Genomic DNA, 23889 nt, shown 5'->3' with positions numbered 1-23889 from the left:
TCTATGCAACTCCCTAATCAGAATTAACTACATCAGGAGGTAGGTGGGGGGATGGGGTAACTGGGTGATAGGCATTAAGGCAGGCACGTGATGTGCTCGGCACTAGGAGTTACACACAACTCCTGAATTACTGAACTCTACATCTGAAACTAATGAGGTACTGTATGTTGGCTAATTGAATTTAAATAAAAAACATTATTTACATGAAAAAAAAAAAAAGAACTACATCAATAACAAGCAATTGATATCCTTATGGCTGCTACCACATTCTGTCTGTATCATCAGCTGTGTACTAGCCACTTCTATTAATCCGAAAACCTCCTAAGGGTAAATGTCCATGTCTTAACTGTTGTAGCATTTACAGTGTCTGAAACTACACTATAGACACAGCAGACAGTAAATACTGAGTGAATCTTAGTCTTGTGCTAATGAAGTCGTAGTACATGGTGACAAAGTACAGCTAGAAGTATTTTTACACACACACACACACACACAAGCTCTTTCCTTTTTTTTTTTCTTAAATTCTTTCCTATTCTTAATGCCAGGAACCAGGTCTTTCAAGTGTTAATTGGTGCTAGTATCTTCACACATAAAGTATATGGCAAAACTAGGAAGGACCCAGAAAAGGACAACCAAAATGCTTAAACTATGAGTAAGAATGGACATGGATTACACAGTCCAAAAAATGCATCAATTCCTGCTCTGTCTTCACGAGTATGAGTACATTCTTCAGGAATAGGTGTACATATTTTCACAGGCACCTGGAAAGAATAAAACCAGCAAAATTTCAGTAAGAGGTAGTTTGTTAAAAACAAATGAAGAACAAACAAAAATAAAACAGTGACTGCATACGTATTTCCAAGAACCCCTATCCTGAGAAGATAAAAAGCACAAAAGAGATTAAAAACATTATGAATACATGTTTATAAAGTAGTTTCATAAAAATACATAAAATGGAATTTCTTCACATAAAAATGAAATATTTCTTCTTAGAAATGTAGAATTGTTCATAAAGAAACTGTAGAGTTAAAAAGTGAACATTTCCATACTTTGCTTAACAGATGTTTAACTATGCTACTAAACATTCTCAATTCAAAGAGTCAAATATATTCCCGGAAAAGTAGCATTCTCACATGGACACATAAATAGCAGAACAAAAGGATTTGAAGAAAGAGACCCATGTTAATATTTGAAATACCTGGTTAATGGTAACATTATTTATTCTTTAAATGAAATAACTGCTGAAAATAATGAAACTGATGGATTTTCCAATGCTCAGGGCAGATTATGTGAATCGTGGAGGGACAATGTTATTATTCTTTTTGGAAACTAAACTATGTAACAAACTTCCAAAATTAAACTTCTTTACTATATTTTATTGATATAAATACAACAAATTCCATAAGCATCAGCTACTATTTTACTATTACACAAGAGAAACAACAGTCAAAAGAATTAAATATTAATGCAAAGAGTAACTACAGAAATGCTTTCACTTCCATAAAGTCATCTCTAAGAGCATCCTATATACTTTGTACAATTTGCTTGTAATTGACTAGATACTTGATACAAAGCAAAGTTGAATTTCAATCAAATTTTTATTTCTCAGTGGAAAATGCTCTCTTCATCAGCGGTGGCTGAGCTTTGCCGACATCAAACATCATTTCCAAAGGTGGGTTATTAAGAGAACACCAATCGGGTATACGGCCAGTCTGATTATAATACTCCTTTGAGACTGAACGGCTCCCAAGTATGTCCTGCAGTGCCCCAAAAATAGCTCCTGTGTGGTAAAAAATATTTTTATAGTTAAGATGAAAACTTTTACCAGAAAATTTTCTGTACATATGCAACCACTTCATTGTATGACAAGAGAACACATGAAATTCAGCAATGCATATTCACATTCTTCAAAGTAACTGCAGTTCTTTTATATCCTATATTTTGAATAACAGGGTAAACCACAACTCCTACGTTGAAAGTAACTTAAATGGCCGATAGCAGATTATAGTGAAAATGCTAACAAGCATTACTGTGTCTAAAAACAGGTGAGGTAGAGAGGGGTGGAAACTATTTTCAATTCTGTGTAAATACAGTAAATAGTATCTTCAGTTTTCTTTGCCACAACTCTAAGATTGTATGTCAATAAATAAAACAGCACTGTAAAACCCAATAAGCATCATTATAATGCCACCCAAGTCTATGCTGAAGACTTTATAAAGACTCACAAGGCAAGTCTTTAAAAAATAATTTGGTAACTAAATCCATTTGTCCTAGATCAAAATTACATTTTGACCAAATTCTACAAGAAATATAATATTCACTTAAAATCTCAATACTTTTTCTAATGATCAAAGTACCTATTAGCTGCAAATGCATTATAAAACATGTATCAGAACATATATAAATATACACATCCATGACTGTTTTTCCCTTCAAAGTAGTTTCTCTCTCTCTCTCTATATATAGTCTCTCTCTATATATGTAAGTCTCTTTATGTATATAGGCTATTTCCTTATTTCAATGAAACTATCATTTCCTATGAACTATCATGCAATGAACTCAGTCACAAAGTAAAGTATAATTATAAAATAAAGAGATCAATTCTCACATACGGCTCACAAATTCGCTTTAGAAGGAATTAAAACAAATGTTATGAGCAACGGTAGTATCAATGGAATAAATGCACAGCTATCAATCACTATTATGAGAAATGACTTTAATTGGATGAATTTTACTTAAAAAATTAAAGAGCAAATGCCAAGATAAATAGGGACATAATTCTGACAATAGTTTAAGGAAAAGTCAGTGTTCAAAGAAAATTATTTAATAGTTCTATTAGTTTGTTAAATGAGCAATTTTTAAGACTGTGAATCATCTATTCTAATATATCCACCAATAATACCATTCAGGAACTAATTACTATATAATCATTATATTTTAAAAACTAAATTCTTACCTCCCAACCAGGCCACACAATTAGCCTTTGCAGGTGGAGTATGAATTCGGAATGTCTTGGTGCCAAGTGTCTTTTTGTATTTTGGTCTTTCTACCAAACACCTTATTTCTGCAAGCAGTCTGTGCGGAAATCCTGGCAACATAGATGTGCCACCTATGACTACCAAATTCTCTGCTAGCTGCTTTCTGGTGTCTATTGGGCACTGTTATTCAAGAGAAAGAAAAAAAAGAATTTATTCTTAACTGTATAAATAACGCTTGATTGGACTCAAGAAAATATACAGATTATGTATTACAAATTAAATAGGTGATCATTACTATTACAAAAAAAAAGGTACAGCAAGGTTTCTTTAAACAAGGGAGTTTTTCATGTGGCAAATATAATCATGATAATACTGCCATATACTTCATATAGAACTCTAAAGATTTTAAAATCTAACAGTATAGAATTCAAAATTCCACAGGGTGTATGGTAGTTATATGTGAGTATTCTCATTTTCAGGGTAGAATGACTCAGTTGAGCAAAGAAACCGAGAAGAAATAAAATAACTTTATTTCTTTTTTAGTAAGGAAAGAATGTAGCAACTTAATTTCTCTAAGGTGATAACCTCACATTATTATGTCCAGAGCAGGTTGTCAAGTGGGAAGGTAACATTCTTAGAAAAGTTATGCTTCTACATCAGTTCTAAACATTAGAATGTTAAAGTCTTTCATTGATGCTATGTTTTTCATATAAGTCTGAGTAGAGCTGCCAGAGGTAGACAATATCTTCCAAAGCGATGGCATTTCACAGGGAGTTCTGTGATTCCACAGTCATTAAACAAAAGAGATATACTATCATATACCCTGTGGAATTTTCAATACTACACAAACCTGCATTTAAAGAAACTACAAGCTGTACTAGGTACAAAATAAAAATCAGATATTGTTGCTACAGAAATAATACATGATAGCACTTATTATCCCTGAATCTAAAATGTTGTAGGTACCCTATCTCAGTGCCAAAGTAAAACTCAATTATTGTAAAATTAACATAAAAGCTAAAAATTGTGACCAGTGGCTAAAATACAAATACAGGGGCACCTGGGTGGCTCCGCTGGTTAAGTGTCTGCCTTTGGCTCAAGTCATGACCCCAGGGTCCTGGGTTCGAGCCCCATATTGGGCTCCCTATTCAGCAGGGAGCCTGCTTCTCCCTCTCCCTCTGCCTGCCGCTCCCCGTGCTTGCGCTTTCTTTCTCTCTCTCTCTTTCTCTCTGTGCCAAATAAATAAAATCTTTTAAAAAAATAAAATATAAATACAGAAAATAACATTTAAAAATTTTCTCAGGTTGCCTGACTGGCTCAATCAGTAGAGCATGCGACTCTTGATTATGGGGTTGTGACTTTGCCCCACGTAGGGTGTGGAAATTACTGAAAAAATTTTTTTTCTCAGGGCACCTAGATGGCACATCAGTTAAGCATCCAACTCTTGGTTTTAACTCAGGTTGTGATATCAGAGTTGTGAGACTGGGCCTGGCATCAGGCTCCCCAGTCAGAGTGGAGGCTGCTTAAGACTCTCTCCCTTTCCTTCTGCCCTTCCCCATGCGCGCGCGCGCTCTCTCTTAAATAAATAAATAAATCCTTAAAGATTTTTTTTTCTCTAAAGGGCTGTAGTCATAAATTGAAACTTTTTATGAAATCAAAATACCTGTATAAGGGAATCCAGTATTAAAGTGGCAACTGATTTCTCTTCATTATCTTGTTCAAAAAGAATCTCCACAACTGAATCTCTAATGAGATTAAAAACAGAGAGTGCTTTGTTGGCATCATATAGTATGATACAAAATACACCATTAGTTCTATTTTTTTAAGTAACAGTACTATGTTAACACAGAATAATTATTACAACACAAGGTGTCTGCATTTGTGAACGAGGAGAATAATAGCACCTGCCTCACAGGTGTTGAAGGTGAGGATTCGATGAGTCAACAGAACACTGCCTGGTACAAAGGAGGCACTCCCTAAGTATCAGCTACAACTATTATTATGTAGATTAACATTTTGTGCAGTTATGCTTCCTTAAGCCTAATAACAGAAAAGCAGTGAAGTTTTATAAAAGATTCAAGAAGCAGATCCATAGTGATACTAAAGATTTAAAAAACAATCCTCTCCCAAAGCATTTCTTTGTTTTTAAAAATAACATATGGCAAAGATGGTTAGTTGCCTAATAAAATATCCCTTTTCCATTTTCCTGTTCATTTTCAAACTAAAAGAACCCTATTTTGGGGTAGCACAGGAGGATCTTTGTGGTGATGGAATAGTTCTATATCTTGATTGTGGTGGTGATTACAAAAATCTATGTGTGATAAAATTACACGGAACTATACATACACATTACACTGATGCCAATTTACTGGTTTTACTATTGTACTACAGTTAAGTAAGATGCAACCACTGGAAGAAACTGGGTGAAGAGTACACGGAGCCTCCCTATGTTTGCAATTTCCTGTGAATCTGTAATTATTCGGAAAAAAACCAAAAGATAGAACTCCATTTTTAAACTGGATACAATGCCCCTTCCCAGTTGAAACACTGTATTTACCTGCCTCCCTTGTACCTAGATGTGTAGCTAAGTAAGAGACAACGAGATGGAGGCAGAAGTGGTATGTGGGACCTCTAGAATGTCTCCTTAAAAAGGAGAGGAGGCAGGGGCACCTGGGTAGCACAGCTGGTTAAGTGGCCAAATCTTGGTTTCAGCTCAGGTTGTGACCTCAGGGTCCTGGGATCAAGCGCCAAGTGGGGCTCTGCACTCAGCACAGAGCCTGCTCGAGACTCTCTCTCCCTCTCCTTCTGCCCCTCCCCACTACATGAACTCAATCTCTCTCTCTCTCTCAAAATTAATTAATTAATTTTAAGAAAAGGAGAGGAAGCACTTTTTTCTTTCCCTTCCTAGGGCTCCTCGCTTAAACACAGATATAGTACTTGTAACTCCAGCAACCACCTGGTCCCTAAGGACAGGGCTACCCCCCAAAGGATGAGAGATGGAAGGATGTTTACATCCCAATGGGAGTTGTCATACCATCCCTATCTACCTGTGAACTTTTTTTTAAATGAGAGACAAACTTCTTTGTTTAAAGATTATTTATTAATTTATTTGAGAGAGAGAGAGCACGAACAGGGGGAGGGGAAGAGGGAGAGGGGTAAGCGGACACCCTGCTGAGTGGGGAGCCCGATGCGGGGCTTGACCTGAGGGATCATGACCTGAGCCGAAGGCAGATACTAAACTGACTGAGCCACCCAGATGCCCCAAGAGAGACAAACTTCTATCTTGGTGAAGCCACTACTGTCAGGTTTGTGTAACTGGTGACCAAACTGAATCCTAAGTGATGCAATACAAAACTATGTGCATATATAAACACTATTTCTTACAAATAAAATTTAGATCATACTATACATAGAATTTTGAAGCTTTCTTGAATCTTTTTCAAAACATACAATTCTCTTTATGAGACTTAACCTACTTGCTAACTCTCCATTTCATCAGTAAAGTACACTGAGGCCTGCAGTATGCTCAACACTCAGTCGGCCACTTGCTGCTATGCCTGCATACTTCCACTTCTACCAGTTGAGAGGAATGCTTACAGAGCATCAGTTTTCTTTTTCCAAATCTTTTGTCAATAGATTTGATATTGAAATTACATAATTTTACAATTATTACCTAACCAAAAGATACTGGGGTAGAAAATAAGTTGTTTTTCTATGTGAACTATGCTTAATGCTTTGAAAAGACAGTAATCTTTAAAATCTTTTTTTAAAGGATTTTATTTATTCATTAGAGAGAGAGAGAGCATGCAGGGAGGGGTAGAGGGACAGGGAGACAGAATTTCAAGCAGATGCCACAGTGAGCACGGAGCCCAATGGAGGGCTTGATCCCAGGACCCCGAGATCATGACCTGAGCCAAAATCAAGAGTTAGATGCTCAACCAACTGAGCCACCCAGTGCCCCTAAAATCCTTCTAATATGGGTCGTACAACTGTGAAAGTCTAGAAGAGAGTGTCAATAAGAATTCTGTGTCAAGACTGATTCACAAATAAGTTACGTTCTCACTGCACTTAGGAAAAAAAAAAGCCACACTTGGAAATAATAAACCATGAATTTACCAGTTTACACTTAATTCCACTTAACTCCAAACTCCAGAAGCAGACTTACCCTCAAAAAAAAAAGGTCCTAGAAAAAAGTTTGGCAAATAACTACATATTCATATCTTTTAATATGAAATGTTTAGTATATGGCTTTTTAAAATGATCTTTTACTTTAAATGACCCTTCTGATTTACCAACAAACTACTGGTCTGAACTATGTCTATTAGGTCTCAATGGAACTAGATTTTCACTAGGAAAAACATGTTAGCAAGCAATCATAAATTAATTGGGTTTGAAATGTGAGACATGGTGTCTTTTTTATTCCCAATCTATTTTCCTACTATCATGCAACCAAAAGGCTCCATACTAATTTCCTTCAACATCTATTTTCTCCTCTTATTTTGGGCTCCACTCAACAACGTGGAGAAAATTTAAAATAGTAATTTAATGAATACAACTTAAAAAAGAGGTAAAATGATTAAAGTTACTGTGAAAAAGTATTCTCACTTTTTTTTGGTTCTCCTACCCTACCATCTTTAACATCTGCGTATTTATGTTCATCCTTTTAATATCTCAATCCCTATGTTTGTAATCTCAGAGTCCAAAAGGCTATTCAATGTTTATATACTCTTTTCTGTGCATCTTCTGATCATTTTACAAATGAAACTTTCATAAATACAAATACTATAAAGCTTGTGTAAACATAAATGCTATTGTTACCAATATAATTATGTAAGTCCTAACAACTTATACTGCATCATTGGATAGAATAATATAATGAATAATGAAAAAGTGAATTACTAACTGGTCCTTAAGATTTAGCATATTGGGGGCACTTGGGTGGCTCAGTCTGTTAAGTGTCTGCCTTTGGCTCAGGTTATGATCTCAGGGTCCTGGGATCAAGACCCACTGTGGCTCCCTGCTCAGCAGGGAGTCTGCTTCTGCCCTTCCCCCTGCACCTTCTGTCTCTCTTGCTCACTCTCTCTCTCAAATAAATAAAATCTTAAAAAAAAAAAAAGATTTAGCATATTTGGAAGAATGCATTCTTTCTAATATGAAAACATTTTAAAGCAGGAGCCAGCAAACTGTGGCCTGCAAGCCAAATCCAACCCATCTATTTTTGTAAATAAAGTTTTATTGGAACATAGCCATGCTCATTCATTTACATACTGTCTATGGCTGATTTTGCACTCCAACTGTAGAGGTAAGTAGCTGAAACACAGATCACATGGCTCACAAAGCCTAAGCTATTTACCACTTGGCTCTTTACAAAAAAGGTTTGCTGAACCCTGTTTTAAAGTTAGGGGCACCTGGGTGGCTCAGTCAGTTGAGCATCTAACTCTTAGATTTTGGCTCAGGTCATGACTTTCCTGAGATCAGCCCTGCATCAGGCTCTGCACTCAGCATGGAGTCTGCCTGAGATTCTTTCTCTTTCCCTCCTTCCCTCCTCCCAGCACATGCATGTACGCTCTCTAAATAAATAAAATCTTAAAAAAAATAAATAATAAAGCATTGTATTTTATTCTCTCCCATGGTTCTACTACTTAATTCTGAATTACTTAAATTTTTTTAAATTAAAAAGTTGAATAATATAATTAATCACGAATGAGGAGGCCTACTGAAAAACACGTAATTGTTAAATAGCAATGTTAAAGGCTTATATATTTTTAAAGGCAACAAATTCATTTTAGTGCACTATTTTGCTCATAACAATTAAGGTCTACCTGATTGATCCAAGAACATGTAAAATCTTCTCTCCATCTAATGGGTAGTCAACATTTGGGGGTGGTGAGGGACGCTGAAATATAAATATCATAAGCATAAATATATAGCTTATAACCTCTGGAAAAAGAATATATATTTATTTTTAACCTACCTCGGTATTCCCATCAATATTAAATTTTGCTGCTTGGATTTTTAATCCACGTTTCAGATCACTTACAAAGCAAGTGCGCACTTAGGAAAAAGAAAAGGAGACTTTGTTATGGTTTGTGATTGAATCAATCTATGTCCAGTTAAAGCAATTCTATTCAAGTGTACATGCTAGTTATCCATTCTTTCGGATTTTATAAACTATCCCTGCCTTTACTTTGGTTATGACAATTTATTCACAAATAAAAAAACCTTTTCATTCACTGAGGAATCATAAGACATATTAGGTGTTCATCTTTCACAAGATCACATAAAAAAAACACCTTTGAGGAAACGATTATATTTTTTTATATTCCCTGTATAAAGAATACCATAATAAAAGTAAATTTTTGCATCATGAAATTGTAGCATGATTCTTTGAACCAGATTGATTTCTGTCTTTGTATCTAATCTTATGTATCTATCTGATTCTTTTTAAAAATCTTGGTCAGAACACAAAGCTCAATTTGGCTCTTAGCTGCAGTAATACTCCTTAGTTTAGTGTTTTTCGACATGACTATTTTCTCCCTCTTGGCATAGCCAAACACTACCATTTTCCTTCTACTAGATCACCTTTTTTGGGTTTTTTTTTTTGTACTTCGAACATTTATTCTTTCAAAGGTTCTTTTCTTTTTTTTTTTTTAAGATTTTATTTATTTGACAGAGAGAGAAAGAGCACGTGAGAGAGCATGAGCTGCGGGGAGGAGAAGCAGGCTCCCAATGTGGGACTCCATCCCCTGGGATCATGACCTGAGCCAAAGGCAGACGCTTAACGACTGAGCCACCCAGGCATCCCAGGAATAAAACATTTTTAAGTAGAAACAAAACTGATGTTGAATGCAAGAAATCTAATGACTCAATTACTTGTAAAACATGATAGTTAACATTTTATATAAAATTCTTCTCATTTACTGATTCAAAATATATTAAAAATCTCCCATATGCTAACATGCTAGATAGTAAGCCAGGTGCTCAAGCTACTTACATATTTTTTATTTTATTCAAGTTCTCATAGCTATCTTTGTTATTTAAGACAAATACCTAGCCCTTAAGATCTTATATACTTGGCAGAAAAAGCTACTGCAATAAGCATGTACAAATGACTCAGGTTTTACAGTAACTGAAGAAATTTTAGGTAATTATACCACATAAGTAAACAATAAAATGAAGAACAAGATTCATTTTTCAGCCCTAGCTCCAACCCTACCTAAAGTGAGACTCGGAACAAATCACTATTTCAGGGCTCCAATTGTACCAGATTATCTCCAGGTCTCATTTAATTCTAAAATCCATTATTATTTGATTGTCTTTTATTAATTTTACATCGACATTCTCAGTACTGAAAAATATTAAATTAGATTTTAAGGTTTTTCCTTTCAGTGAATCAAAATGCCAGAAAACTGGGGCGCCTGGGTGGCTCAGTCAGTTAAGTGTCTGCCTTTAGCTCAGGTCTTGGGATTGAGCCCTGCCTCAGGCTCCCTAGTCAGCAGGGAGTCTGCTTCTCCCTCTCCCTCTGCCCCTCCCCCTGCTTGTGCTCATGCATGCTCTCTCTCAAATAAATAAATAAATCTTAACAACAAAAAAATCCCAGAAAACTCAATTTAAAACTTATCATAAAAATACACTCTAATAGAGAAGAGATAATGTATTTTATTAAAGTGAATCCAATATACTTTGGCCCCAAATTAGAACTTCCAAAGTTAGTAAAATGACCTTACAAGTATGTATTTAGAAACTAGAGTAAAAAAACAAACAAACCTCTATACAACATAAAACCAGTGTTTTTCTTAAGCAATTTATCTGTTAATTCATACTGTGCAAACTGTTAATTCCCTAGTAATCCTGTATACTCTACAATTGAGAATCTTCTTCAGTAAGACATCATAAATAATGCCAAAAGCTTCCATAAATCTAGAGAAAAATCAAAATTTTATTTACATTATTCCACAGCCTATCCTGTATATTAAATATTTTTAGGATATTATATTATGTATTTAACGAATTTTGTACCTCTGTAAGCATTTAGAAACACATGCCCTCTAAACTAATAGTTACAGTAAAAGGGACAAAAAAGGGAATTTAGTTTACCTTTAATGTCCTCTAAGACACCTTCTGGAATTGAACCTGAAACAGAAATTTTATTTGGAACTACAGAAGTTTAATAATAAGCAGAAACAGGCTGTTAAATTGCACTCACATTACCACTTTCCATTTCAGCAAACTTTTAAAAATGTAAGTACTATAACTTTTTAAAAGCCAAACAGAAAAATTAACTTTCTTTCTAGGGAAGAAACTTCATCAAAGTCAGTCCATACACATACGCACACAGTGGAATCTTACTCAGCCATTAAAACGAATGAAATCTTGCCATTTGCAATGATGTGGATGGAGCTAGAGTGTTATTTTGTGAAGTGAAATAAGTCAGAGAAAGACAAAAACCATATGATTTCACTCATATGTGAAGTTAAGGAAACAAAATAGATGAACATATGGGAAGGAAAAAAAAAGAAAAAAAGAAAGAGGAAGCAAACCATAAGAGATGCTTAAAGATAGAGAACAACTGAGGGTTGATGGAGGGGAGCAGGGCAGGGGGGATGGGTTAAATGGGTGATGGGTATTAAGAATGGCACTTGTGATGAGCCCTGGGTGTTGTATATAAGTGATGAATGACTAAATCCTACTGATGAATCAGTAAATTCTACTCCTGAAACCAATATTATACTACACGTTAATTAACTAGAATTTAAATAAAAATTTGGAGAAAAAAAAAAGGAGAATGTATCTATTCAAAGAAATCTATACAGGGGCGCCTGGGTGGCACAGCGGTTAAGCGCCTGCCTTCGGCTCAGGGCGTGATCCCGGCGTTACGGGATCGAGCCCCACATCAGGCTCCTCTGCTATGAGCCTGCTTCTTCCTCTCCCACTCCCCCTGCTTGTGTTCCCTCTCTCGCTGGCTGTCTCTATCTCTGTCAAATAAATAAATAAAATCTTTAAAAAAAAAACAAAAAACAAAAAACAAAAAACAAAGAAATCTATACAATATAGGGAGCCTTTAGAAGGTGGATATTTGGATATATTACCATTTCTATGTGATTCTGTTGCTAAAAATCTACTTATCCAAGTCAGACTAAGAAACATTTTCTAACCTAATTTTAAAACCTTCTAAACTCTTTTTAACTCATTATTAAATACATAAAAATATTCTGATTTATAAGCATAAGTTATTTACATCAAGGAAGACAGAACTTTATAGCTGAAAATGGAATCATGATTTCATAAGGGTACTCATGTCCTTCTTCCATCTCAACTTACATATCTTGTTAACTGTATCTTTAAGCTATGACAGCCACTAATATAAATTAAAAGTCACACCTTCAAAATGTTAAGCCATAACCTTTAAAAAAATAATAAATAATACTTAATCACATCGCTTTTTTGAGGAGCAAAAAACTTTCAGCATTTGTAAGTATAACTTTAGAATTATTTTTTATCATTATCATCTCATCCTTTCCAAATTCCTGCTTCAAAATATAGTAATAATAGTACACATATAATTTATAAATAAACATACATACGTATTGAAGGTATATGCTCCAAGGTTTTTTACTGATATGGCTAGTGTGCGATCAAAAAGTTTGAAGACTTCTATCCTTATGTGTTGAAATTCGCCTCACAAAAGGATAGAGGTTTCCAAAAAATTTTTATTTCGGCTATAAAGGGATGAGAGAAATGTAACTAGATTACAGAAACCTATAATTTAAGAATAAGGGCTAAAGACTATAGCATTTTGCAACTGCTATATACTCTTTAGGAATATTCAGACGAATTCCAACACGTAACAAAGAAATTTGGTAATATGAAAAACAGTTTTCTTCAGGAAACATGTAAAGCAGGCTTGAAAATAAAGGGTTTATTTTAGCTGGGGGTAGATGCTGCTTGGGGAAGTGGTTCCTTAATCTTACTGAATAATAACAACTATTTAAACTTCTCAAATAAGGGACAGAAATGAGGATAGTCTCTGGCTCTGAAAAATCGTATCTAAATTTCAGTTAATTTAGGAGAATAAGGAGCATAATATTTTTATATATAATTTATTTTAAAACTGTACACTTTTCAATTCAATGTACTTAGGTTAACTTTTATAAGTTACTTTAGTATATTTATTCTTTTTGAACTAGGTTCCAAATACTAAATGAAAAAAGTTAATTCAAAGTTTATTTAAGGATTCCCAAGTAGACATAAAATATGCATGTAATCCTTGCTAAAGACCTTGACAAGAGATACTTTAAATGTATTTGCATTTCTGATGCTCCTAAGCATGGCGTTCAGCAAACGATGATATGGCTTAACTCCTTAATTAGTAGGACTACGATGCTATCACAGACTCAGATTTGGGGGATTATGTGAGGGAAAGATGCAATCAGAGTCCACGCTGGTTGACTGAAAAAAGGGTGTCCAAGAATGTATAGTTCAGAATTTTAAGGAAATGTTATAATCAGTTTTAAAGAAAACCTTTATTAAAAATATCTTGGGATGCTATACAAACCCATTAATTGGATACTTTCTATAAATTAACTGTCTTCATGACATACTAGAAGAGTAACAAAGTTTATCTGGAAAAGAGAAATTATAATCTAATCTATAGACTAGAGAATGCTACTATCTTAACTACCAAAAGAAAAATAGGAAAACAATATATACAAGGATAAATGTCCTAAAAACCTGCCTTTCTCTTTCCAACATTTATTCAGTGCCCAGGTAGTAAACCAATTGCTACTGACTGAAAATCAAGACTGGGATCCTCAAAAGTCTAGGAAGGGAAACAGGTGAGTGAACAGGTAAATGAGGATGTGTCATATGTGCTATAATAAATACTCCCTAGGACTTAACAGAGAGGGGAGAAAAAAAGTCAGACTGGGAAGAAACATGTATATCAAACAAATAATTTGGATTTTAAGCTGTGGAGCCAGCAAAATTCCTTAAGCCAAATAGTGGTGTAATCAGACTTGTATTGTTTAAGTTATTTCTGGCAACAGTATGAAATAGACTGAATTGGTCCAGAGTCTCCTATAATAATCCAAGCAAGAAATAATGAAGGTCTACTTCACAATGTCTTTGTTTTCAGATGTTCAGTAGTATAGATGATAGAGAAAAAGAGATGAAATTTAAAAGGGAATTCTGGGGGAGAGCTGAAAGGATTTTTAACTCCAGTTTTCTAAAATGGGAGATAAGGAAGTTATCATCGTTATCTGAGAATGGTTTGTTGAAATGAATTTGGAGGAAGAGATTATGTATTCACTTTTTGAAGGTCTTAAGTGTGAGGTACCTAAACATGCCTAGTTTACACTTAATAATCAGGTGGAAATATGAATATTAAGATTAGAAGGGTCAGGCCCAATGATACATTTGAGAATCAACTGCATGTTGACGTAGCTGAAGTTATAAAAATAAACGAGATCACTTTTAAAAAGCCAGTGGGAAGAAAAAATTAAAAACAGATGCAGTAGAAAAAACAAGAGCAGAGGAAACCAAGGAACATCATATAATAGAACATCATAAAAGGAAGAGAGTCCTGAAAGCCAAGGGAAGAGATAATATCAAAAGTATATGATAATCTGCAATGCCAAATGTTCTAGAAAGGATGGCCAAAATTAAGTTACTGGATTTGGTAGTTAAGAGGTCAATAATGACCTTATAATTGGAGCAATGACATCAGTGATGTGAGGGAAAAGAGAGTAACTATACAATGGAGTAAAAAACAAATGCGTTGAAGAATGACAAGGGAATATAAACCACTCTTAAATAGTATAAAATAGTTTTACCCATCACAGAGGGAAGGCTCTGTTCTTTAGCAGCACCTGTGTCAACAGTACATTGCTCTAGTAGTTGAGTTTCCAACTCCCTGAAATTAAAAAAAAAAAAAAAAAAAGGAAAAAAAACAAGTTACTGGCGTTAAAATATTGCACTTGATATCCTTTACTGATTTAATACTTTTACTACATAAGAGGTTAAAATGCTTTAAACAAAAGTGGTTTTATCCTTAAAAGACTAATACATTCAAGGCTAATAGAGAATGGACTGAATACATTAAATGTCCATATTACCCTCTATTGATCGCTGTCAAAAAATTAACATGTTTTATGGCACAGGTGGAGTAAATGTGCTACATCCCAAGACACTTACTTGTGAAGAGCTTTTCCTCCTAGGGGGAGTGCTCCCCAACAGTTTAGTACTGGGATTCCTTCATATATCTATAGGGTAGTCAAGGATGTAACTATTTTAGGAGATAAACTGTGGCTTCCTTCATACTTTCCTCACCTTCTGCAGTATTAAGTCAGCTTTGATAACAAATTCTTCATATTTTTAAAAGAGTTACAGAAAAATCAGAGTCTCTTTTCATATTCTTCTTTAAAGAAAAAGGTTAAACACACACAAACAAACGCACACAGAATTCGTTAGTTAGAACTAGGATGTCTAATAAAGTAGCTACTGGCTACATGTGGCTACTGAGCACTTAAAACGTGGCCAGTCTGAATTTGAGATGTGCTATAAGAACAAATTTGATACCAAATTTAGAAGACTTAATACACACATACAAAAAACCCTATAAAATATCTTATTGTAATTTTTATAGCGTTTCTATGTTGAGATAAAAATATTTTGGATATATTGGGTCAAATAAAATATAGTAACTTCATCTTTCACTTGCACTTTTAAAAATGTAGCTCTTAGAAAAATTTTAAATTACATATATGTCTCATGTTGTATTCCTATTAGACAGAGGTGAGATATATTATATATATATATATATATATATATATATATATTATACTGTGGATTTGCTACCTTACTTTCCATATTGTTCTTGCTGATGTCTGTAAGTACAAAATTTATAAAAAAAGAAAAGAATATATTGGCAAGAACATTGGCTTTGAAAATAAACATGGGTTATACATCTTGGCTATATGCTTATGTGACCTTGGGTCACCATCTATCCCAACTTTCAATCTTCTCATTTATATAACAAGGAAAATAATACTTATGTTGCAGGATTGTTAGGAGATTTTTGTTTTTTTAAGATTTATTTATTTATTTGAAGTGGGGAGGGGCAGAGGGAGAGAGAGTCTTAAGTGGACTCTGAGCAGAGAGCTCAAGGTGGGGCTCAATCTCACAACGCTGAGATCACAACCTGAGCTGAAACCAAGAGCTGGATGCTCAGCTGACTGCACCACCCAGGCGCCCTGGCTGTTAGGAGATTTAAACACAAAATACTTTATATTTAAAAAACTATTACCTAATTTAGTTCTTTAGGAGCTAACGATTCTTCACTCCCCCAAGTATTTCTTCTAATAAATACATATGAAGATCTCAAAACTGCCCAAGAGTCATGCATTTATGTACTTCAATGTCCTTTTCAATGGAGCAATGTCCACTGTTAACATTTCTAAGAGCCTTTAACTAAACTCTTACATGCTTCTAATGACAAGGAACGCACCAGTGTATAGTCTCTAATTCCATTTTGGGACAGCTTGAATTACTAGGAAGTTCTTCCCAGTGGTGAATGATACAAAAACTAGAGCACTTGGGGCGCCTGGGTGGCACAGCGGTTAAGCACCTGCCTTCGGCTCAGGGTGTGATCCCGGCGTTCTGGGATCGAGCCCCACATCAGGCTCCTCCGCTATGAGCCTGCTTCTTCCTCTCCCACTCCCCCTGCTTGTGTTCCCTCTCTCGCTGGCTGTCTCTATCTCTGTCAAATAAATAAATAAAATCTTTAAAAAAAAAAAAAAAACTAGAGCACTGTTGAGGAAGTTATTACATGCCAGGTCATATGCCAAATACTCTACATACATTGTCTCACTCAAGTCACACAATACCCCCTCCATGAGGTGGAATTACTGCAATTCCCATTTCACAGATGAGAGAACTGAGGCCCAAAAGAGTACTTGACTAACATCACACAACTAGTAAGAAGCATAGCCAAGATTTACCACTTAGGTGTGTATTTGATTCCAAAAAAAAATCATAAACCCTATGCCTTACTGCCTCCACGACAGCCTCTGGAAAAGAGACAAAAAGAAAAAAATATACTCACTTTTCCACAGGAAGCCCTTCAGCTATTTGAAGGCAGATTTCATGTTTTAATTTTTCTTGATTTAACTTTCTCATTTCAGTTTCGCCAATTACTCTTTGTATGATCTTTTCTTAGAACTTGACTAGTCAACTACTATGACAGATCCTAATTAGCTAATGTTCCTCTTAAAAGCTGGACATAATATTCATGAGGTCTGACCCCTGGAGTATGTACTGGGATCAAGTCATAATGGTAATTCTACAAAATTTAAGTCTCATAATTCTGTGAATTTTTTCCACATGGGTATTCATATTTATACACTATAACTATCTATACAAATAGTTTCATTCCATGAAAACCACTTATAATAAGCTTAATTATGTTAAAGTAGAGTAAAAACTGAAAAATTAGCTGCTTGACAAAAAAAAGATACAGGTAACGCCAGGCTCTCCCTATATCCGCAATCCAGGACCATGGCAGAGTTTATCCCAAGCGTCAGAAGAGCCATTAAATGACTTGGAGCAAGCAGGACAGATGGAACCTAGAAAACAACAAAGCCAAAATAACAATAACAACAACAAAACCAGGAGTATTAGTAGTTGAAGGTGTTTCCCTTATATTTCAAATATACTCGAAAAAATTCACAGTAACATTTATGATATCTTTTCAACCATTTTATGGTGCTAAGAACTAGTTTGTTGATTTATCTGAATTTATACTATCATGGAAATATACCATAATAAATAAAAACACTCTTTAAAATCTCAAAGTTGTTTTATTCCAAAACGACAATTATGAAACATTTTTATTAATTTTGTTCTCTTTTTTAAAAATATTTTATTTATTTATTTGAAAGAGAGAGAGAGAGAGAGAGAGAATGCACAAACAGGCAGAGCGGCAGGCAGAGGGAGACAGAGAAGCAGACTCCTTGCCAAGCAGAGAGCCTGATGCTGGGCTCGATCCCAGGACCCTAGGATCATGACCTGAGCTGGAGATATTTTAACCTGAGCCACCCAGGCGCCCCTGTTCTCTCTTTTGGAGGGAAAAATGAAAGGGATGAAAAAAGAGGTACAGAAACATAAATTCAAAGGAAGATGCTAAATTAAAAAAAAATAAAGAGATGTCTTTGCCATCAAAATGAAAATTAAGAAAGAGATTCTTAATTGTCTTTAATTTGCAAAGTTTGTAATATGAACTCTATTTTTAAAACATAATGTAGTTAAAATTAAATTGAAGAGCTATAAAAATCCTAACCTCTGTGTGACATTTTCTAGCAAGAATTTGCCAGACCTGTTGATAGCTCAAATATCAGATAAATATTCAATCAAAATATGAAAGTCCTCATAATCAAATGCCAAAATATAATGGCCATATTTCCCTTACCTAAAGGTTGTGTCAGAGGGCAGGGAAGGGGATAGTTCTAAGTAAAGACATTGTAAAAGGCATGAAGGGGGCACCTGGGTGGTTCAGTCGGTTAAATGTCTGACTTCGGCTCAGGTTATGATCTCAGGGTCCTGGGATCAAGCCCTGCACTGGGCTCCCAGCTCTGTGGGCAGTCTCTTTGTCCCTCTGCCCCTCCCCCTGCTCATGCTCGCTCACACTCTCTCTTTCAAATAAATAAATAAAATCTTAAAAAAAATAAAAGAAAATAAAAAAAAATAAAGCCTAAAATGAAGGAACTAAAGAATTTAGAACAGTAAGTATAACTAAACAATGGAAACTAGAAAGACCTGGGAAAAAAACACATCATACTCCATAGCAAAGAATATACATTGTAATTCTAAAAAAGTCCTCAAACATAAAAACCTATGTTAAAAATAAATAAATAACAGAAATATTAATAAGAAATCTCCAGTTATCTAAGTATTGGATGAAAAGCTGATTATACATGAAATAATCAGACAAAAAAAAGAAAATGAATGGTTAATTTAAAATGTCTTGAGTTTACTCTCATCTGGTTTCTCAAATGCACTGTGTAATATACATAATGAAGGAAATTAAATGAGGACCTTTTATTTTTAAAAAATATTTTATTTATTTAGTTGACAGATGGAGAGCGAGAGCAAAAGAGAACAAGCAGGGGAGAGGGGCAGAGGCAGAGGGAGAAGCAGACCCTCCACTGAGCGGGGAGTCCGACTCAGGACTCGATCCCAGGACCCTGGGGATCATGACCTGAGCCGAAGGCAGACACTTAACCAACTGAGCCACCCAGGCGCCCAAATGAGGACTTTCTAGTTTAAGTTTCAGTACCTATAAAAAACAACAACATAAAAAACAGGTACCTCAAAATATTTGAAAAGAACCCGAGTGAGTGTCTCTCTGAAGTGGGAAGGACATAGCACCGACTCGATAACCACAACTCGGCGGTCTCTAGGATTCACCAACAGATGCCTGGAAAGTAATAGTTTTTATTTATGAAAGTAAATAAAAGTTGGTATTTATTTTGGCACATAATACAATTTTGTTAAGAAGAGAGAAATTATACTACATTAGCTCAAGATGTTTTATGACAAAAAGACATTTTCATTTTATTACCCAGGAAAAGTACCATTCCTGAACTCCTATTATGTGCCATTTACTGTGTCAGGATCTTTATATCTATTAATTCATTTACCTCAAGAAGCAAAAGCTACACCCTAGTATGCATACACACTCGAGCCATTAAAAAGAGTTTTTCTTTAAGTTATAAAAGTAATATATGCTCATTAAACTCCAAATATAACAGAAGTGTATAACTTGGAAAGCACAAAAACACCTTGCACTTCTACTACCCAGAAACTACCACTTATAGCAGTTTGTATATTGTCATTATTGTCCGTGTGTATGAATGTATTTTAACAGAAGTATTTGATGCTCTGCAACTTGCTTTTTTCAATTATCAATATATCTAAGACACCTTTTGTATTACTACATGATACAGAACTCTTTTTTAATGGCCGTAAAGTGTTCTACTATATGGATATATAATAATTTAATTACCCAACACCCTTTATTAATGAACATTTAATTTGTTCAGCACTTCCTTATGCTTGCCAGTTATTTAGTCTTCAAATACATTTTGGAAAAGGCTGAAAATAAGCAAGTGAAAATGCAGTGGAAGGCAACTTTTTTTGCATCAGATGTAACACAACCAAACATTACTATGACTGGCATTAGGAAAATCTAATTACAAAAGCTGGGGGAAAAGAACAAACACAACTGCATCTTACCTGAAATACAGTATGTGGATGAATTCCTTTAGGTAGGAATACAATTCCTCTGTATTGATATTATATTGAACAACTTTGATAGGCTATAAAAAATTAAAATTATTTATTAATATATAACGAAATAATCTCAAATTAAAATATGCTTATTTACTGTACTAATGCATTTTCTGGTAATAAACCAAAAGTAATTTTTATTGAGAATAAATGCAAACATTAAATATAAATTAATCACTTCAATTAGGAATCTTTAAGAACTGGCCTAAGATGACAGAACCTTTTGGTTTGTGGGGATAAAAGTATGTGTCCACCAGTAGAGAGCTATGCTCATTTGCATTTTTCTTCCATCTGGACTTACCATTTTGGCAGGACTGATCAAAATCACTGATTAAAAAGTATTAAATCCTTCCTCAAACCCTTCAGACTGGGTCCTGTCCCCATAAGTCACTCCCAAAGCAATGACACTTCCCTTTTATAAGATCGCTCCACTTAATTACCTGTAAAATGTCTACCTTCCCATTAGACTACATACTCTAAGGTGCAAGAACTGTTTCCAGTTTGCTTATGACATATCCACCTTCAACTGACACAGTACCAGGCACAAAGCACATGCTCATAAACGTGTGGTAAAAATCAGCACTAAACAGTATATGCAAACACTACAGAAGCATCTGTATTTGATTTTAACATGTGAATTCTATGGAATGCAAAATTATTCTTCCTATTGTTCTATAATTCCCGATCTGTCACATTAGCTTTGGCAGGAAACTTAAAATGAAATAAAGATTTAAAAATTTCTCTTGGTATACAGTCATAAGTTACATATTTAGCACTGTTCTAATCAATCTTACTTGAAGTCACATTAAAAAATATTTTATAGTACAGCACTAGTGCTAAATTGTTAAAAAAGTAAATACCTTAGGCAGACCAGCTTTTTTAATCACACTAGGAATTATGCATCTTGGACCAGTTTCTCCAGCAAATCCACACCTGCAAATAAATAGAAAATTGAAACATTCAACTTATTATAACATTCTTTCTATTTATTTCACAGAAACAAGTTTTTCTGCATTTGTTTCAAAGTAGTGGTCACAAAAACACATGGAAACATCTCTGATGTATTCAAAGGGACAAAGAAACTAAGAAAAAATTAATGCCATTTATATTCATAATTGTGTATTACAGGCAAAAAAATTGTTTCAATCAGTGATATCAAAATAAACCAGTATATTATTTCAGCTCAGCATGTACTTTTTTCAGTTTTTTAAAAAAGATTTTATTTATTTAGTCATCAGAGAGAGAAACAGAGTGCGCACAAGAGGAGTGGCAGGCAGAGGGAGAAGCAGGCTCCCTGTTGAGCAAGGAGCCCAATGTGGGACTCGATCCCAACACCATGGAATCAGCACCTGAATCGGAGGCAGACGCTTACCTGACTGAGCCACCCAGGCATTCCTCAGTTTTAAATTATACCTGAATTTTAAGCAACACATCTCTATAACCCTGGATTATCTGACTACGTTATACGACTTCATATATGTAATTCATGAGTTACTCATAATTCCATGAAATATCAATTTCCGTATTTATGTGCTTCCTTTCGGTCTGTTTTTTTTTTACACTACGCATATCTGACGTAATCACACCGTTCATATGTCATGAACTTCATACAATAAGCTTCTGTCCATATTATTACAGTCTTCATAGTTATTTTAAAAACTACATAATATTTCATCCTTTAAAAAAATGATTCTCCTGAGTATTTAGGTATTTGCATGTATGTTTCATGTTAGTAAAACAAAACTTTTCTAAAAATGCTGCTAAAAATGATCACCATGTTAAGTTTAGCCTTAACATGATCTCTTCTTGTCCTGCTTAGTTTCCAGTACTGCTCTCCTTTTCCCAAATAGCTTTCCATCTTCTACTAGTCACATCTCCATGTTTACCTGCACCAATGCTCCTCAGATTCCCCAGGATGCAACCCACTGGTTGACTTCAATTCCTTTCTTTTACTTCATAAATTCATCTTATCACCCTCTTCTTCATTTGTCAATAATCATCTTCCTGTATAGTAACTTTCTGCTTCTAATTTCCTCATAGCTAGAGTAATTATCTTGGATGTCAGCATCAAGGTATTTATTATGCTATTAAAATAAACATTTAGGGGCGCCTGGGTGGCACAGCGGTTAAGCATCTGCCTTCGGCTCAGGGCGTGGTCCCGGCGTTCTGGGATCAAGCCCCACATCAGGCTCCTCCGCTATGAGCCTGCTTCTTCCTCTCCCACTCCCCCTGCTTGTGTTCCCTCTCTCGCTGGCTGTCTCTATCTCTGTCAAATAAATAAATAAAATCTTTAAAAAAAATAATAAAATAAACAATTAAAATAAGAAAACATAAATAAAGGAGGATCTTGCATAAAACAGTAAGAGAATGTCATGAACCAAGAACTACATATAATCCAATTCTGGAGCACCTGAGGTCCAATACTTACATAGGCGGTTTTCACAGCTTTTTCAATAAATAAGTATTAAATACCTACTATTTACTAGGCAATGTTCAGATATATAAAGATTTTCAGATGTTTCTATTTCAAATATCTATATGAGAGGCAATTCTGGCTGTTACTTTCCTCTTGAGCCCAGTACAAGGGCTCGCAAGACCTACGTCCAAGGACCACTGTGATCGTCCACCAACCTCTGAAACCGTGTGCAAATATTTTAAGGTTTGTGTATCTGCGGCTTTCTTCCGGTCGTCAGAGGGATCTATGCCATCCAAAAGATTGAAAACCTCTAGTCTGGTGTTTACAAATTGCCTTTTAAACCATGTCAAATTTCCTAAGCTAAGAGTTTGGGGTCGGGGGCAACAAAGGATCTCGAGTCTTACATACAGGGCTTCACCTCTTTGTTTTATGTGTTCCGTCTAATTGGGCTTCCTACTCTTGGGGAGCAATAGCCCTGTCTTACATTTTAATTTCCAGTACCAACAGACCTCCACTCAATAAATGTTTACGTTACAGTTCGGTTGCTACCTTCCTAAACAAACAAATCCAGGATAAAGGTCTAAGCCACCGCTGTCATCCCCTGCATGGATCAAACCAAAAGGTCCGTTCGATCTGGGGTGACAACCCGGGGCGGCGGCTCTCCAGGAGTCAGAATCGGATCCTCGGGATTCGTATCGCTCACGTTGAAAAGAAATAACAAGGGCCATAATTTGCGGAGGTGCTGGAGGAAAAAGTGGAGATGTGGCAACCTGCCCCGCGAGCCTGGGAAGAGGAGCCCGGCCGGGCCTCGACCACCCGCCCTCCCCTCAAAACGACCGCACTCAGCGCCGTCGCCACTCACTTGGTAAAAGCCTCTCCCAGGTCTATCACAACTGCCGTTTTCTCCCCGCCGCTCCCTAGGCCTTCATACAGCGGCATGGTAGTAAAGACCACCGTAAGGAGACCTCGGACGCAGGCCCCACAAGTTTCTGCTCTCGGAGGGGCGGGGCCGGGGCGACGGCGCGCGGGCGTGGCGACGGCGGGGGCCTCGAGTGGCTGCGGCGCGCCGGGCCCGGGCTGTCCCTGGCTGTGCCTCACTCCACGTCGGATCCAAATCCTTGCAGGCGTCCCAGTCTCCAGTACGAAGGAAGA

The 23889-nt window shown here is 35.6% G+C and overlaps 1 protein-coding gene across 1 annotated transcript; it reads right to left on the bottom strand.

The window, feature by feature from the left end:
* Nucleotides 1-1358: 1358 nt before the first annotated feature.
* Nucleotides 1359-23785, bottom strand: ACTR10 (actin related protein 10). Its single transcript, XM_026480299.4, has 13 exons — nucleotides 23600-23785; nucleotides 21182-21254; nucleotides 20268-20350; nucleotides 19341-19449; nucleotides 17492-17599; nucleotides 15171-15238; nucleotides 14810-14889; nucleotides 11076-11111; nucleotides 8953-9032; nucleotides 8801-8874; nucleotides 4642-4723; nucleotides 2957-3158; nucleotides 1359-1780 (listed from the first exon to the last, which is right to left on the bottom strand). The coding sequence occupies exons 1-13, from the start codon at nucleotides 23674-23676 to the stop codon at nucleotides 1599-1601; spliced, it is 1254 nt and encodes a 417-aa protein (XP_026336084.1). The 5' UTR covers nucleotides 23677-23785; the 3' UTR covers nucleotides 1359-1598.
* Nucleotides 23786-23889: the final 104 nt, after the last annotated feature.

Source organism: Ursus arctos, unplaced genomic scaffold (assembly GCF_023065955.2).
Source record: "Ursus arctos isolate Adak ecotype North America unplaced genomic scaffold, UrsArc2.0 scaffold_25, whole genome shotgun sequence".
NCBI classification, from domain to species: Eukaryota; Metazoa; Chordata; class Mammalia; order Carnivora; family Ursidae; genus Ursus; species Ursus arctos.
The sequence above is the reverse complement of the archived record's forward strand: the minus strand, read 5'-3'. Positions and strand labels throughout refer to the sequence as shown.